The sequence below is a fragment of the Microtus pennsylvanicus genome, chromosome 1 (assembly GCF_037038515.1).
Source record: "Microtus pennsylvanicus isolate mMicPen1 chromosome 1, mMicPen1.hap1, whole genome shotgun sequence".
NCBI classification, from domain to species: domain Eukaryota; kingdom Metazoa; phylum Chordata; class Mammalia; order Rodentia; family Cricetidae; genus Microtus; species Microtus pennsylvanicus.
Genome location: NC_134579.1, coordinates 141,438,427 through 141,453,088, shown reverse-complemented (window position 1 = coordinate 141,453,088; position 14,662 = coordinate 141,438,427). Strand labels below are relative to the sequence as shown.

The following is a 14,662-nucleotide window of genomic DNA, read 5'->3' as shown; positions in this document are numbered from 1 at the left end:
CAGCTACGCCAAGGTACATAAACAGCCATGGTCCATAAATAATCAGGAGTGTGACTGCTTTCTAACAGACCACAATTTGATGAATATGAAAATGGGATCAAGTAACTTTCAGTGTTTTTTTTTCACCAGAGGGGTCATGTACCGGTGTAGTAGGTAAGTCCGGGTGGACATCTCATAATACAAGCCTCTGAGTTGGATTTACCAGTCATACCAGTGCTTTCCTTTAGGTTTTTCCTACTGTCGGGCTGAGGATGTGACTTGTGATAGAATGTTTGCCTAACACGTATGAGATCCTAGGTTGTACCATCAGCAGCAAAATATCGTAGCCAGGTACTGGAGAGGAAGAGGCGGGAGATTCACCAACAAGTAGTAAATTTCTGGGACAATGGCTGCATAGCAGGATCTTGTCTCAATTCAAAGCATAAAGGAGAGGAAAAGGAGGAAAATAAAGGAAATAGGGTATGGTTCAGTGGTAGAGCCTCTGTCTAGAATCCCCCAGTGAAAGATTGGGGTTACTCAGTGGTAGAACCCCTACCTAGAATCCCCCAGTGAGAAGCTGGGGTGTGGCTCAGTGGTAGAGCACAGCCCCAGTAAGGGGCTGGGGGCAGTGAGAGTCCCTTCTTTGCAAAAAGACTTGGATTGGTTGCCCAGCATCAAGAAAGCAAGTGCCAACACCAGCGTTGGATCTGACACAGCAGGACTGTGAACTCAAGAGCAAATCTGAGCACCAGGCAAGATATCTCACATCAGTAATTTCAACTTGGAAGGCTTAGGCAGGGAATTGCCATGAGTTCTAGGCTAGTCTAGGCCCTGCCTCAAAAAATAAGCAGTCTCTCAAAAGAAGTTGTAATTTCAGGGTCCTGAATCAATTTCTTGTGCTCAAATCCTAGGTTTTCTGAACAGTTATATAACCCCAAGCAATTGATTTCCCCACTCACTCTGGGCTTGAGTTTCCCCAACATCCCCAACGATGTTGTGAGGGTTCAATAAAGACACAGTACAGCTGACCCTTGTCATAGCCTTTCGTGTGCCTGCACCATTCAAATTTCTAACTCCTTGTCAGGCTACATAAACCAAGCTGGCCTCTGCTTCCTGAGTGCGGAGATTAAAGGTGTGTATCCCCATACCCAACTTTGGAAAAGCTCTGGACTTCTCATTTGGAGGTACAGATATACAACAGCACAAACTTCAAAGGGCTAGAATGAACATGAAAAACAATTATTACATAACAGTGCTGTGCCCTGCTCTCACAGCTGGAGACAGCATAAGGCGCGTGCATGGTGTTCCCCTTTATTTATTGTTTCAAAGTGTCAGGTAACCCAGACTGGTCTTAGACTCCATTTATATACAGAAGTTTCTAGGGTTCCTGCCAGGTTGTGAGCTTCACAGGGCTGTGATGGAATGTTGGTCCCTGTGATGTATATAGAACTGTCCTGTGTTATATCTGCCCGGGGCTCAGGAGCTGCTAACCAAACATTATAGATCCACCCACCAGCACACCAGTAAGGGCTCTGGACATGTTCAGATGTCTGTGAAAGCAAACAGACATGGCGGTCACTAAGACAACCCTAACCATGTTCTCACAAGTTAAGTCTTGGTCCAGGAAAGGGACCTTGCCATGATGTACCAGTGGGCAGAGCTGCTGGGAGAATATCAGGACTTGGGGGTAAGAGATTTCCTGGAAGAAACACCAATGCATCCTGCAGGTACTTGGGTGGGTCCCATGTAGGGGAGGTTATGGGGCATGCAAAAGCCCCTGAGATCTTACCTGTAGGAGTCTTGTACTTTTTTTTGTTTGTTTTTGTTTTTTGAGACCAGGTTTTTCTTGTGTAACAGTTCTAGCTGTCCCGAAACTAGTTCCTGTAGACTAGGCTGGCCTCGAACTCACAGAAACCCATCTGCCTCTGCCTCCTGGGTTAAAGGCATGCACCACCACCACCTGATGAGTCTTGTACCCTTCTGAGGACCCTGGGGAGCCATGGCAGGTTGAGTAGGAGCCCAGCAAGAAAAATGGGTACACCACCTACCACTACCCTGAGCGAAGGACCTCCGACTTCCTTGCTTGACTCAGCAGGGTGGGGAAGCAGGTGGAACCTTGGGTGGTCCTTGGTCCAGGGCCTCCTGGCAACATGGATGAGTCTACAGTGTCTGAGAAGATAGGGTGAATAGCCAAGTGGCTATCACTTCTCTAGAGTGAGCAAACCCAGTTCCTGGTACTGACAGCTCAGCTGGCTCTTGAAGCCATTGTTTAGGGACATTGCAATGCCAACCAAGAATTCACTCTGTACTGCTGCAGTCCAGGTGGTAAACTGGTACAAGACCCATTCAGGCGTCCCCATTGAGGAGTGTTGAGTAAGGCCTGTGCCTCTTGGGGGTGGCTTCTTTACTCTATACTGGTAGTGTCTGGTGTTCCAATCCTGCCTGGTTTCATGTAGCTGAACCACAGGGACACTGGATGTTTTCAGCCAGAACTCTCATGGGAGTCTAAGATGAAGAATCCTTTGGGAGGCCCCTTGCAGGGCAGTATCATGTGTTTGGGTACGTGTGCCACCACGTATGTGCATGGAAGCAGACAACACTGCATCTGGTTCCCTCCCTTCTGCTTTATGTGTGTCCTAGTGATCAATTTAGACCGTGTGACCTTCTGGCACAATAGTAGTACAAACCCAGGGTGTCAGGGCTATGTAGCAAATACCTTCACCCACTGAGCCACCTATCTCTCTGAGACAGCGCCGCCATTTGCAGCTCAGGTTAGTTCTGACTTACGGGCACGCACCACCATGACTGGTTTATGCAGTGCTGGGCATTGCTCATGCTAGGTAAGCAGTGTTTAAAAAGCTAAGAAACAACCCCAGATTCGCATTCCGTCATTTACCTCAAGGTCTCCCTCCCAGATTTGAGCCAGCTGCCCATTCCAGGCAAGGAAGGCAGTGGAGGTGCGATGGTTGAGCTTAAGTTAAACACCCATATGAATTTATTAAATCCAGACTGTGTTAAAGGGTGGCGGTCTGGGAGCGGGGTGGTCAGGGGATGAGGGACAAGATGATGGAGGACCACAGGCATCCCACAGAGGAGCCCTGGCCCCTTCCCCGCCTGGCCCACCCTCGGCGCCACATTGGCTTCATCATGATTCCCGATGGTGCTGGGCTGGCAGGGCGAGATGTCTGCAAATACACAGGAACAGACGAACAGACAAGACGACCCATGGTGTCTTCACATACATACAGCCAGCCCCGGCCCGCCTGGCCCTCATCTCACACACTGGGCCCTGGCCCTAGGGGGCCTCCTGCCGCCCTGGCCCGATCTGTCCAGGAAGAGGGCGACAGGGAGGGGAGGGGAGGGGCCGGGGAGGTGGGTGGTGGTCACCAGGAGCAGGTGAGGACCCAAGTGGCTAATCCATTTTCTTGTCCTCTGCTGGCTTTGGAGGGGCTTCCTGGGGCTGGCTGGCAGTACTGGCCTCAGGAGTGGCCTTTGGGACTGTGGAGGCATCCTCTTCAGTGACAGCCGTGCTGGACGCAGGTGTGAGAGCCCCTGCTGCAGTGGGCGCCTGGGCTTTGGATGCTGCTGCTGAGACGTCTTCTCCACTCATACCAAACTCGTTCACACGGGTGGGGTCAACGCGGTAGATCCACCGTTGGTAGAGGTAGATGAAGAAAACCACATCTGGGGGAAGGGGCTGTGTGAGGTACGTGGCCCACCCCACCGGAGAATGAGGTTCTTTCCTGCCCACTACATCCCATGTCCCTATCCCCTGGGCCTCACCGTCCCGCAGGCAGCCAATCCGATACATGACAGGCATCTTGATGACAAAGGCAAACAAGTCATCAATGAAGGTGTTGAGGGCTTTGTAGGTGAGCATTCGCCACGGCAAGTGAGCCACAGACTTGAGCTTGTAGTTGATGAAGAGCTGGGGTGTCATGGTGATGAAACCTGAGGGAAGACAAAGGACACCATGACCAGTCACCCCGGCTCACTCTGCTTTTCCAGCATAGTCTACCCCAGGGTCTTTGCATTTTCTTTCCAACAATTTGTTTTGTTTTTTGAGACAGGGTCTTAGGCTATAGCCAGGATGGCCTTGACCTCAGAGATCCTTCTACTTCAGCCTTTCAAGTTTAAGAGTATAGGTTGAGTCATCACACCCAGATCTTCATGTTGTCCCCCTGGTCACCTCTAGGGACTGTTTAGACATCCTTTCCTCAGAGTGGTTCCTAAGCCCCACCTAAGTGCACCCTTTATTGTCCGTACGTATCACTTGCTGTGAATGCTTAGCTTCTCTTTGTACTTTGGGGTCCCCACAACACAGGAATTCCTCTCTTTGACCAGGCCAGAAGCCTCTTTAGGGCTTCCTAGTCCCATGCCTGCCTACACTAGATGGGCATTGTCTGAAATGGGTCTGCCTCCCCTACTGACCAGTGAGCCCCAGGACAAGACTTGGCCGCTATGCTCACTATAGCTCGAGAACATGGGCCTGAGATGGTCTGCTGGTACTAGCCCTCTAGGTGGGGCAAAGTCAGGCCTGGCAGCCAGCTTCAAGGCTGTGGCCTACAAGAATGATGGGCCTGACACTGTGGCAGGCCCTTCAGGCAGGGTAGAGCTGAGCCTGCTCACCAAAGGTCAGCAGGAAGCCGTAGAGCATGCTGAGCACCCACGAATACCAGCCCTTGTGCTCCAGGTACAGAAGGCTGTAGACAGCATAGCAGCCCAGCAGCGGAAAGAGGATCCATGACAGGTACCGGAACGCCATCTGTGGGGGTCACAGGACGGGCTGGGGCTGGCTCTGCAGGCCCTGTTCAGTGGCCCTACTCCTTGTCCTCTTCCACCCATACCTGGTCCAGCAGGCTGGGCCAGGGGAATTTCCAGGTGACTCTGGGAACTCTGGACTCAGCCAGGAAGTAGAATACAGGGTGTGATATGGGCCTGGCAGTGATCTGGCAGGCAGGACCAATGGCCCAGCCTGTCTCTCATGAGTCTGAGTGCTTGGAGACCACCCCAGGGCCAAGGGGTCACTCACATCATCATATACTTTGGTTGAAGACTCAATGTAGGTAGACTTGTCTTTGAAGGTTGGGCAGGGGAAGATTCCTGCCACTCGGTGCTCCCGGTCCAGCTGCAACCGGGAAGGAGGTCAAGGTCAGCTGGGACCTGACTCCTGCCACTCCCCAGTCAGAAAGGCCCCTGCCCTTCCTCACTCCTCCCAGTTCCCCTGCCCTAATGTGACCCAAAAAAATCCCCTGTTGCAAAAATCCCCTAGGTCTTGGGAGCCAGGCAGGCGTCGGGAAACCCCTAGGGACCAAGGCAAGGCCTGGCTGGGCAGGCGACCCCCTTCCCAACCTGCAAGCCCCACAGCAACATGGTGCCTGACTCACCCGGACATCCATGACTTTGGTAATCTTCCAGAGGTCGATGAGGACCCCAATGAAGACGCTGACCTGTACCACGAAGTTGGTCTCATTGTCCAGAATATAGAGGAGAACTACAAAGGACTGGAAAACGCCAAAGAAGACAGAGCGCACTGACAGCCCCTCCAAGGACTGACGGCTGTTCCAGAACTGGATGTCTGCAGAGGGTGTGGGCACAGGCAATTAGCAACCTTCCTTAGGCTGCACTCTCTCACAAAAGCAGAGGGCACACGGGACCTTTTTCATGGTCACATGGGACAGGAACACCCTGTACCATGGGGTTGGTCCCTTGTTTTCTAGTGAGGACATTCAGGTGTAAGGAGACAAAATTAACAACCCTGCGGTGTACAGTCTTGTATGGCAGAACCTGGGCAGACACCAGGTCAGTATCACACAATGCTGCTTCCTGGTCAGGAAGATCCAAAGTACATGCTTGGGGACCTTCTCTTCTGGCCTCCCACTCCAACTATGGGCTTCCTTGGGGCAGAGACAAGCCCTGGTTTCTGGTCTCCATGTGGACACCTGGGGGAGCTGAGTTGATGACATCCTCCTATTTCCTAGTCTTCCCCTGGTGCCTGGCTTCTAGGTCACAGTAGACCACAGACGTACAGGACCTTTGAGACACAGGAGCATGGACCCTGGTTCACGCGACCAAACGTGGGGCTTAGCACACCCCACTCACAAGGTCATCCATCCCTCAGGACAGTGGGGGATCTGGTACAGGGAGCAAAGCCAAGCTCACGGCAGCTGCCATGATGTGTGGCAACACCTGTACCCCACTAATCTCTATGCTGTATTGGTTTTGTTGTTTAGGGTTTGTTTTGTAGTACTGGGGACGGACCCAGCACACACACAAGATAGGCCAGCCCACCCTCTTCTCTATTCCAAGGCAGCAGAGCACAGGAAAGCTCCCTATGTAAGGCCTTCCAGGAGAGGCTACACTGAGAACCCCTCCAGTTTGCCCACCATTTTCTTTTGCTTCCACTGTGCAATGTCAGCATGACAGAGGTTCACTCCTGCCAATCCCAAGAGCTTGAGGACATCTCCCAGCTCCCTGCACTGTGGGCCACAGGCCTAGAAACTGACCGAGCACCTGGAATGACTGCCACAGCAGAACTGTGCAGCTGCAGGCCAGCAGTTCCAGTCACTAAGCCTCTGCTTCCTCACCTGGAGTTGAACAGAGCGATGGGCTGTTCTGGAACTGGGTAGACGTATGCTGAGGCTTCCTGACAGGCAGGGTACTGGGAGCAGCCCCGGGGTTTCCCTTTCCCTTGGCTTTGGAGTTCCCCGCCCTGCTTCCTGGTGTTGCCACCCTGGCCTTGGCCCAGGCAGCAGGCCCAGCCCCTCCCTCAGCTCTGTGCCTGGTAGGGTCACTATCCCTCCAGCCCATGAGGTCTCTAGAGTATAGGTGAGAGACCCCAGGCACAAGGAAAAACAGGGAGGAGATTCTGCCTCTGCAGTTACCTTGATGTCCCAGGACCCATGCCTACCATTTTTGAAAGCCAGGAACTCAAAGACACTGTGGACGATGGAGACGATGATGGTGAGTGCCAGAAGATATGGGCTGGTCTCCAGCAGGGCCACCTGGGGAGGGGAGCTTATGAGCATTGCCCTGTCACTACTGTGGCACCTCACTTCCAAAAGCCATTCTCCTATGTCCCTGGAAACCCTAGGCAGGACCTGGTAAGACCACTATAGACCTGCTCTAGGGACCACGAGAGAGACAGCATTAGCTCAAGACCAAAGCAGGCCAGGGGAGGGCACAGGAGAGTGAGCTAACACAGGGGTCAGACAGAGAGGTACAAGAGAGAACAGGAAAGAACAGTGTGGAATGGTGGCCCAGACAAGCCAAGCCTAGATCCAGAACAAGATGATGATAGGAGACAGAAAGGGACTGAAAAGACATGAGGAGAAAGCAAAGAACTTAAGTCAGGGAGCCATGTCACCAGGGTTGGGGACCCACTTCCTGCCTGTTGCTTGGAGTGGGGAGCCTAGGCAGTTGTGAAACCAGGTCTGGGGGAGCGCTGGGTGGGAGTCCTCACTTCCCCTTGGGCCATGGCCACCCCACACACCTTCACCGAATCCTGTTCCTCGTCTGATTGTTCATACAGCTCGTCACCTAAGAAGTTCCAGGGTGACTTGGTACTCTGTGCAGCATAGAGTTGCCAGCGCCACAGTGAGAGCGGACAGAAAGAGACACGCAGTGGAAGGCTGGCCAGGCTCTCATTGATGGGGTAGTAATCCTTCTGCAGGTTCCAGTAGTCATTGAAATAGATGATGGGGTAGTAGTCGCCACTCACGGCATCAAACTTCACATCTGTGGGCACATAGGGTGGTGGGCACCGCTCAGCAGAGCCTGGACACCACATACCATTTCTTTTCTTTTCTTTTGGTTTTTCGAGACAGGGTTTCTCTCTAGCTTTAGAGCCTGTCCTGGAACTTGTTCTGTAGACCAGGCTGGCCTCGAACTCACCTGTCTCTCCCTTCTGAGTGCTAAGATTAAAGGTGTGTGACACCACTACCCGGCAACATATAGCATTTCTTGATTGTGCCATGAGGAGCAAAGGGTTCCCTGAACCTCCAGCGAAAGCACGCAGTGGCAAAGGCAGCGGCCTTGAATGAAGGCCACTAAAGCTTGTCTCTGGTACAGCTTACGCTAGAAGTCATGTACCCCCAGCTCTATAAAGTAGTAAGAAACCAGGTGTAAACCTACACTCAGGGACAGTCTGCAGGTCATTCCCTGCAGTGGCCAGGCCTTGCCCATGATTAGTATGAGAGACGAGCCAGAGGGCAGAGGCACAGCGTGGTCAGGAGAGCGTATAACTACAAGGGTCAAAGATGGGGTTGGGGAAGACAAGGCCTTGGGCTTTTGGCTAGGCTTACATTGGTCCAGTGGGGGTGGCACGCTGCCCTTCACCCATGGGGTGTGGTCATCCACGATGTTGATAGTGATGTTGGGGTGCCAGTGTGAGATCACTTCCACAGGGCCATAGTCCTCAGCCCTCTGTAGGGAGATGGGAAATGAACGGCAGGCCTCAGGCAGACAGTGGCCCCACAGCTACCACTGCTCATACCCTCCCCTGACAAATGGAGTAGAACAGCAACCCCACAGCCATGTCTGGAAGGCTCACGCTGGAGCCCATCAGCTACTAAGCCTGCAGCAGACTTGAGATCCAACCATTCTCTACCTTCTCACCTGAAGGTAGGAGAGGCAGGCTGCCAGGAAACAACGCCTGGCCCAGAGAAAGCACCTTCGCATCCCCTCTCACAGCGTGGTTCTACTCCACTCTGGGACCATGCCTCCTGCCCAAAACCATGGGGAAAGGCGAGCTCATGTGCCTTCTGAAAAATGCCCTGGTTTGCTCAGCCTACCATCTCCAGTGCTTGCTCTGTGCCAGCTGCACAGTGTCCATGTAGCCTCTCTGTTTGCTGCCCCTACAACTGAGATGGGCTCATGCTGCGGTGGCCACATCCCTGGACTCGTCCCAGGGAAGGTAACAGAGGTGTGTGCCACTTGGCCTGACCAATGTTTATCTGCAACTAGATGACACTAGCCCCTCCTGCTTACCTTGATCATCTCCGGGTCAGCCTCGGTCTCTCCTGTTAGTAGGTTCTTGGTTTTCTGAAATCGCCTACGCTTGTATTTGTTGATCACTGTAGGCAGAGAGAGATGGGTGAGGCCTGGAAATACTTAAAAGCCTAGATCCCAGAATGCTGTCCCATGGCACCTGTGTCCTGGCTTCCCTGTTGCTGCTGACTTCTCTTGGGCAGCCCCAACCACCCGCTAATCTTGGGAACTATCACTCCACCTTTACAGAGAAAGACTACTAGAGTCATCTGAGCAGAAAACAGAGCCTCCCTTCTCCAAACTTGTTGGGCCACTCCCTAGGCCAGCAGGGGACATCCATCTGCCTGAAACCCACACCAAGCCATCGATCCCTTCCTCAAGGTCTCCTTCCTGAATGGTGGTGGCCACTGTGTTTTTCTGAAACAGCAACTCACTATATAATCTAGGCTAGCCTTAAACTTGAGGCCATCCTCCTGCTTCAGCTGGGGCTACAGGTGTAAGCCTCCTCTCCTGGACAGTGTCATTCCTCATGGCCCTCCATCATCACCCACACACACCTGCCCCCTAGTTCACGCAAGTGCTCTATGCCCTGGGCTCAGGGGCAGGCCACACACGGGGGAGGACCATTTCAAAGAAGGCCTGGGGCCAGCAACGTGAGAAGCAAACACAAGAACTCCGACACTGTGAATCCCCAACCACAAGTGGACTCACTTCCCCTTGCTACGGTTAGGCTGGCCAGAATTCCCGCCACCTTGCCTGAGACAAGAGCAAAGAGCCGACCACACCCTCTCAACTTGGATGCCACCAGGCTCTAATTAATGTTGAGAAGGAACCTAGTGGTCCAGTAATCCCAGAGAGTTAATGGCTGAGACAAGAGGATCAAATTAAGTTCAAGGCCAGCCCAAGCAACCTAGTGAGATCCTCTCAAAATAAAAACAGCGTTGGAGAGATGGCTTGTGAGTGAGAGCACTAGTGTGCAAGTACACCTACAGAGGCAAGACGCTCAAATACAAAAACTCCAATAATCAAAAAGAACAAACGTGGCTGTCCCAACACTCAGAAGGCAGACGCAGGCAGATCTCTGGGAGTTTGAGGACAGCCTGGTTGAGTTACGGCCAGGAAAACAAAGAGACCCTGTCTCCAAACACAATAACAAAAAATTAAAACTGATAAAATGGGCTCAGGACTGTCAGTGGTAGAGTCCCTGCCTAGAATCCCCCAGTGAGGGGCTGGGGTGTGGATGAAAGCACAGCACTTGTCTAGTGTGTGAGAAGCCCTTTATTCCCAGTATTTAAGAGGCCGAGGATGCAGGAGGATCTCTTGTGTGTGGAAGAACATGAGTGACTTTGTGGGCCTGTGGAGGCCTGAGAAAGATACCGGCTGTTTTGATTGCTTTCTACTTTATATACCAAGGTGTGGCCTTGAACTGGAAGTGAGGGCTTGCCGGGCTGCCTTGGCAGTTTACATGGATGCTGGTGAGACAACTCTGGTCCTCACTTTAACTACAGAGCCATCTACCTGGCTACTGTTTTTGCTTGTGATCTGGCTATATGGCCTAGAACGTACTATGTATTCCAGGATAGCCCTGAGCTCACCTCCCACCTGCCTCAGCCTCACAGTGCTGGGATTAAGGTATTTACTAGCATGTGTGGCTTAGTCCACTTCAGTTCATTTCTGGCTGTTGTCACTATTGATAGGTAGGTAGTTTATTTCCCTATAGACTTTTTACAGCTGTTAAGTTATAGACACCTCCTCCACAGACAGTGCTGCCTCAGATCTTGGGAGAAAAGCGGGCTGTTTTTTTTTTTCCTTTTTTTGGGGGGTGGGCACAGGGTATCACACAGCCCACACTGGCTTTTAATTCCCTAAGTAAGCAAGGATAACCTTGAACTTCTGCTCCTCCTCTACCTCTCTGAGGCTGGAATCTGGGTGTACACCAACACACCTGGTTTGCTGCACAAACGATCCAATCCAGGGCTTCCTCATGCTAAGCAAGAACTCTGCCAACTGAGCCCCAGCCTTAGGATGCAGCTGCTTTCAAGTCCCCTGCTCTGTGTCTGACTCTGATCAGCTCCTTCCCTCCACTCCAGCCAAGCTTATCACCTTTCGTCCAGCCGTCCAGCAGTTCTATGCTCCACCTGCCCAGTCTTCCTGCCCCCCCCCCCCCCCCCCCCCCCGATTTTTATTTGTTTTTCAAGACAGAGTTTCTCTGTGTAACAGCCCTGGCTATCCTGGAAGACACTTTGTAGCCTAGGCTGGCCTCAAATTCACTGAGATCTGCTTGCCTCTGCCTCCCAAGTGCTACAATTAAAGGCATGCACCACCACTGCCTGGCCACCTGCCCTTTCTTACTCTTTGCTTTTGCTGAGGCAGTTTCGCTAAGAAGCCTAGGTTGGCTTTAAACTCGCCACTCTGCCTCAGTCTTAGCCCTCAACTCCCTAGCTAGGATGCCAGGCATGCATCACACCCAGATTCACCAGCTCTCACTTGCAGGTCCCTGAGTGTCCCAGAGCTAGAAACAGACAAATGAGGCCAGTACCTGTCTCATCAATCCCTAATCCTCAGAGCACAGGGTTCTTGCCCACTCTATAGGACTGAGACTTTGCATGTCACACTCCAGACATGGTCCTCCAGGATCAGAAGGGAGGCAACTTACTTCGGGACATGTGGACAGTGGCAAGTCGGCGGTACAGGGCCTTCTGCCGAGGGTCTGGGTGGAAGCCACTCTTGGTGAAGTAGACATGGATATAGATGGATCCATTCTGCTGTACACTCTACAAGAGAAGGGAGTAGAAAATGCCAAGGCTGCTTGTCACTTGCCTACAGCAGCTTCCACTTACTTCCAACTCTCCAGCTACTTCCTGAGGACTCAGGGCATAGAGGCAGCTGACTGGTTCTGCCTCAAGTGCTGGAGCAAGATAGACTGAAGGTCAGGTCCCAGATGGACCGAACACTGAGAGTTGGTCCTGGCTTCCATAAGCTCAGGTTTCCTTCACAGGACTTAGTGCCTCAACTGTGGGATGCAGGTCATCCCACCACTGCAGCAAGGCCTTCCCAGAGCATCCAGCCAAGGAACTTGCCCACTAGCCTGCTCTAGTGCGTCATGATGCCCATCACTACACTTCACTGCACTGCACTGTGACAGGGTCATGACATGATCCTGCTTTGCTGACGAGGCTCTGGGTGCTCACATACTCAAGGGTTTGCAGACAGAGTCAGAACCCAGTTGTTTGAAAGCCATCTGTGGCAGTATATGCCTCTAATTCTAGCTGTAGCAGGAAGATTGAGAGTTTGAAGCAAGTCTGGGCCACGAAGGAAGATCACATTATGATAAAACAAAATAAAACAGAAAATAACCAGACTGTGAGCCCATGACCCTCCTTGCCACCCTGAACTCCATGTGCCATCTCCTGCTGGCCCTCTGGCCAAAGGCTTCCTCACCTTAGCTCTCCTAACTGCCTAAGAATGGGGGCTTTAGGGGAGGAAACCCAAGCTGCAAAGTGAGGAGGTGAACTGTGCAGGGCACTGGGAAGGAAAGGAGAGCCCAAGTCTTCTCTGATGTTCAAGCAGAGTTTGGCCCACATTGGGTCCTCCTCTCCAAGCTCCCAGGAGCTTCTTGGGAGGTGGGACCTGAGTCCCCACGACCAGCTTACTGGTTCCCATCCTTTTCTGAACCGCAAGAAAGGGCCTGGGATTGACAGTACAGCCAGCGGTATCACTGGAGTCACAGAGACCATCTCCGCTCAGTTCCAGCCACTGAGAGGTGGGGCATTTCTCTTCCCCCATTCCCAAAGCCTGCTGGGTACAAAGGACAGGAGCTCTGCCACACCGTGAGTTCAAAGTCTGCCTGGACAACTCAGCAAGCCCCTAACTCAACATGTAAAGTAAAAAAACTGGAGGTCGAGGTCATATGTGACAGCACATTTTATAATCCATGGAGTTGGGATATTGAAGCAGAAAGTTTAAAGGGTTCAAAACTAGCTTCTGTTACATAGCAAGACTGACCTGAGCTACACAGACTACCTCAAAAACTAAAACCAGCTTCTGTTACATAGCAAGACTAACCTGAGCTACACAGACTACCTCAAAAACTAAAACCAGCTTCTGTTACATAGCAAGACTGACCTGAGCTACACAGACTACCTCAAAAACTAAAACCAGCTTCTGTTACATAGCAAGACTGGCCTGAGCTACACAGACTATTTCAGAAACTAAAACCCACTGGCAGGGGATCTAGCTCAGCTATATGGTACTTACATAGTGTGCAAGACAGATGCTCTAGGTTCAACTGCCAACATTAAAAATAAAAGACTGCTAAATGTCTGTGTGTGCCCAGTCCTCTGCTGGACAGTGATGACACAAACACTGCTAAGCCACGCATTACCCTCCTAGGTCTCAAGGACTGGTGAGAAAGATCTGTGCCCAGACAGAAGACCCAGCACGCCTAGCCTACAGAAGTCAATAGGCCGTGAGGCTAGAGAACGTACTTAAACCAGCTAAGAAAGGCTTCCTGGAGGAGGCAGGCCTTGAACCCAGAGCTAGGGAGCCAAGTGACTCTTCCACTAGATACTGACCTTGAGAAAGCCACCAAGCTGCAACTAACCCCAATTTCACCTATCACACTGACAGTAGACAGTGACAGTTACATGAGACAGTAATAGTTACATGCTTTTGGTTTTGAGACAGATCTTCCCATAATTCCTGCCTTGGTCTTGAACTCATGATAATCCTCCTGCCTCAGCTGTCCAAGTTTCTGGAACTATAGGGGAATGCTACCACACCCAATCGCAACACTTCTCAGTTTACGGGGTACAGAGGTTTCCATGCATCAGCCTGGCTCGGGCCTGCACAGCAAATGCCCCATTACCATTTATTTGTATAACCTTGAAGCTATGCTGTTTGGCATCATTGTGCTAAGCAGGCCCTCAGGGACAGTGACCAATGGCTAACTGGCTACAGCTGATATCACACAACACTCGAGGTGGCTGCAAGGACCCAGGCCAGAACACGGTAGGGGTTACCTGAGGGATATCAAGCTCTGCAAAGTGCTCATAGCAGCCATCCGAGTTCTCCCCACTAGTCCAGTCGCCGTACACCAGGTCATGCTGCTCCCAGAAGAGTGCTGAGGTGGCATTGAAGTCTGTGAAGTGCTCGTGCTCTGAGATGTACACGTGCAGGTTCTGTGGAGAGAGGAGGGTGTTGGGATCACCAATTGGACGTTCATGGGATGACGGTATTTGTGGACAGCACCTAATGCAAACTGGTAAACTCAACTTTTGCTTTTGTCTTGTGCTGGCTCTGCCCTGAGCTATGACATCAAGGAGCTTCAGATTGGCAATAATGAACTTAAACACAAGGGGAAACAGGACCACCACAGATGGCTGTGGAGACCTGGGACAAGCAAGTCAAAGGCCAGTGCCTCAGAAGGGGAGGCAAGCTTGGGGACCCCCTCCCCTGTTCAGCCCGGCTCCACCCTCACCAGGATCCACTATTCGGTAGTAGTCTGCTAATAGGCTGGGAAATGCAGCAACAGAATCAAAGCAAATATGGATCCAGGAGGGGTTGAGCAGTCTGGTGACTGTGCCGTTAACCCTGTCACCCTGTTGCCCATGACCCACGAAGGCAAAACATGTTTCTGGAAGAAATCTCCCAACGGGTGCACAACAACCAGGAAGACTGCTACATGAGGTCCCCA

The 14,662-nt window shown here is 51.9% G+C and overlaps 1 protein-coding gene across 1 annotated transcript in view; it reads right to left on the bottom strand.

The window, feature by feature from the left end:
• Positions 1-2,945: 2,945 nt before the first annotated feature.
• Clptm1 (CLPTM1 regulator of GABA type A receptor forward trafficking) overlaps positions 2,946-14,662 on the bottom strand; it is a 30,668-nt gene continuing 18,951 nt past the window's right edge. Inside the window, exons 4-14 of the mRNA XM_075989638.1 lie at positions 13,989-14,147; positions 11,624-11,741; positions 8,968-9,053; positions 8,283-8,403; positions 7,472-7,716; positions 6,890-6,983; positions 5,367-5,557; positions 5,012-5,107; positions 4,609-4,744; positions 3,763-3,930; positions 2,946-3,663 (exon numbers count right to left, since the gene is read on the bottom strand). Of these exons, the coding sequence (XP_075845753.1) occupies positions 3,392-3,663; positions 3,763-3,930; positions 4,609-4,744; positions 5,012-5,107; positions 5,367-5,557; positions 6,890-6,983; positions 7,472-7,716; positions 8,283-8,403; positions 8,968-9,053; positions 11,624-11,741; positions 13,989-14,147 (1,686 nt within the window). The 3' untranslated portion in view covers positions 2,946-3,391. The remainder of the gene's footprint in view (positions 3,664-3,762; positions 3,931-4,608; positions 4,745-5,011; positions 5,108-5,366; positions 5,558-6,889; positions 6,984-7,471; positions 7,717-8,282; positions 8,404-8,967; positions 9,054-11,623; positions 11,742-13,988; positions 14,148-14,662) is intronic.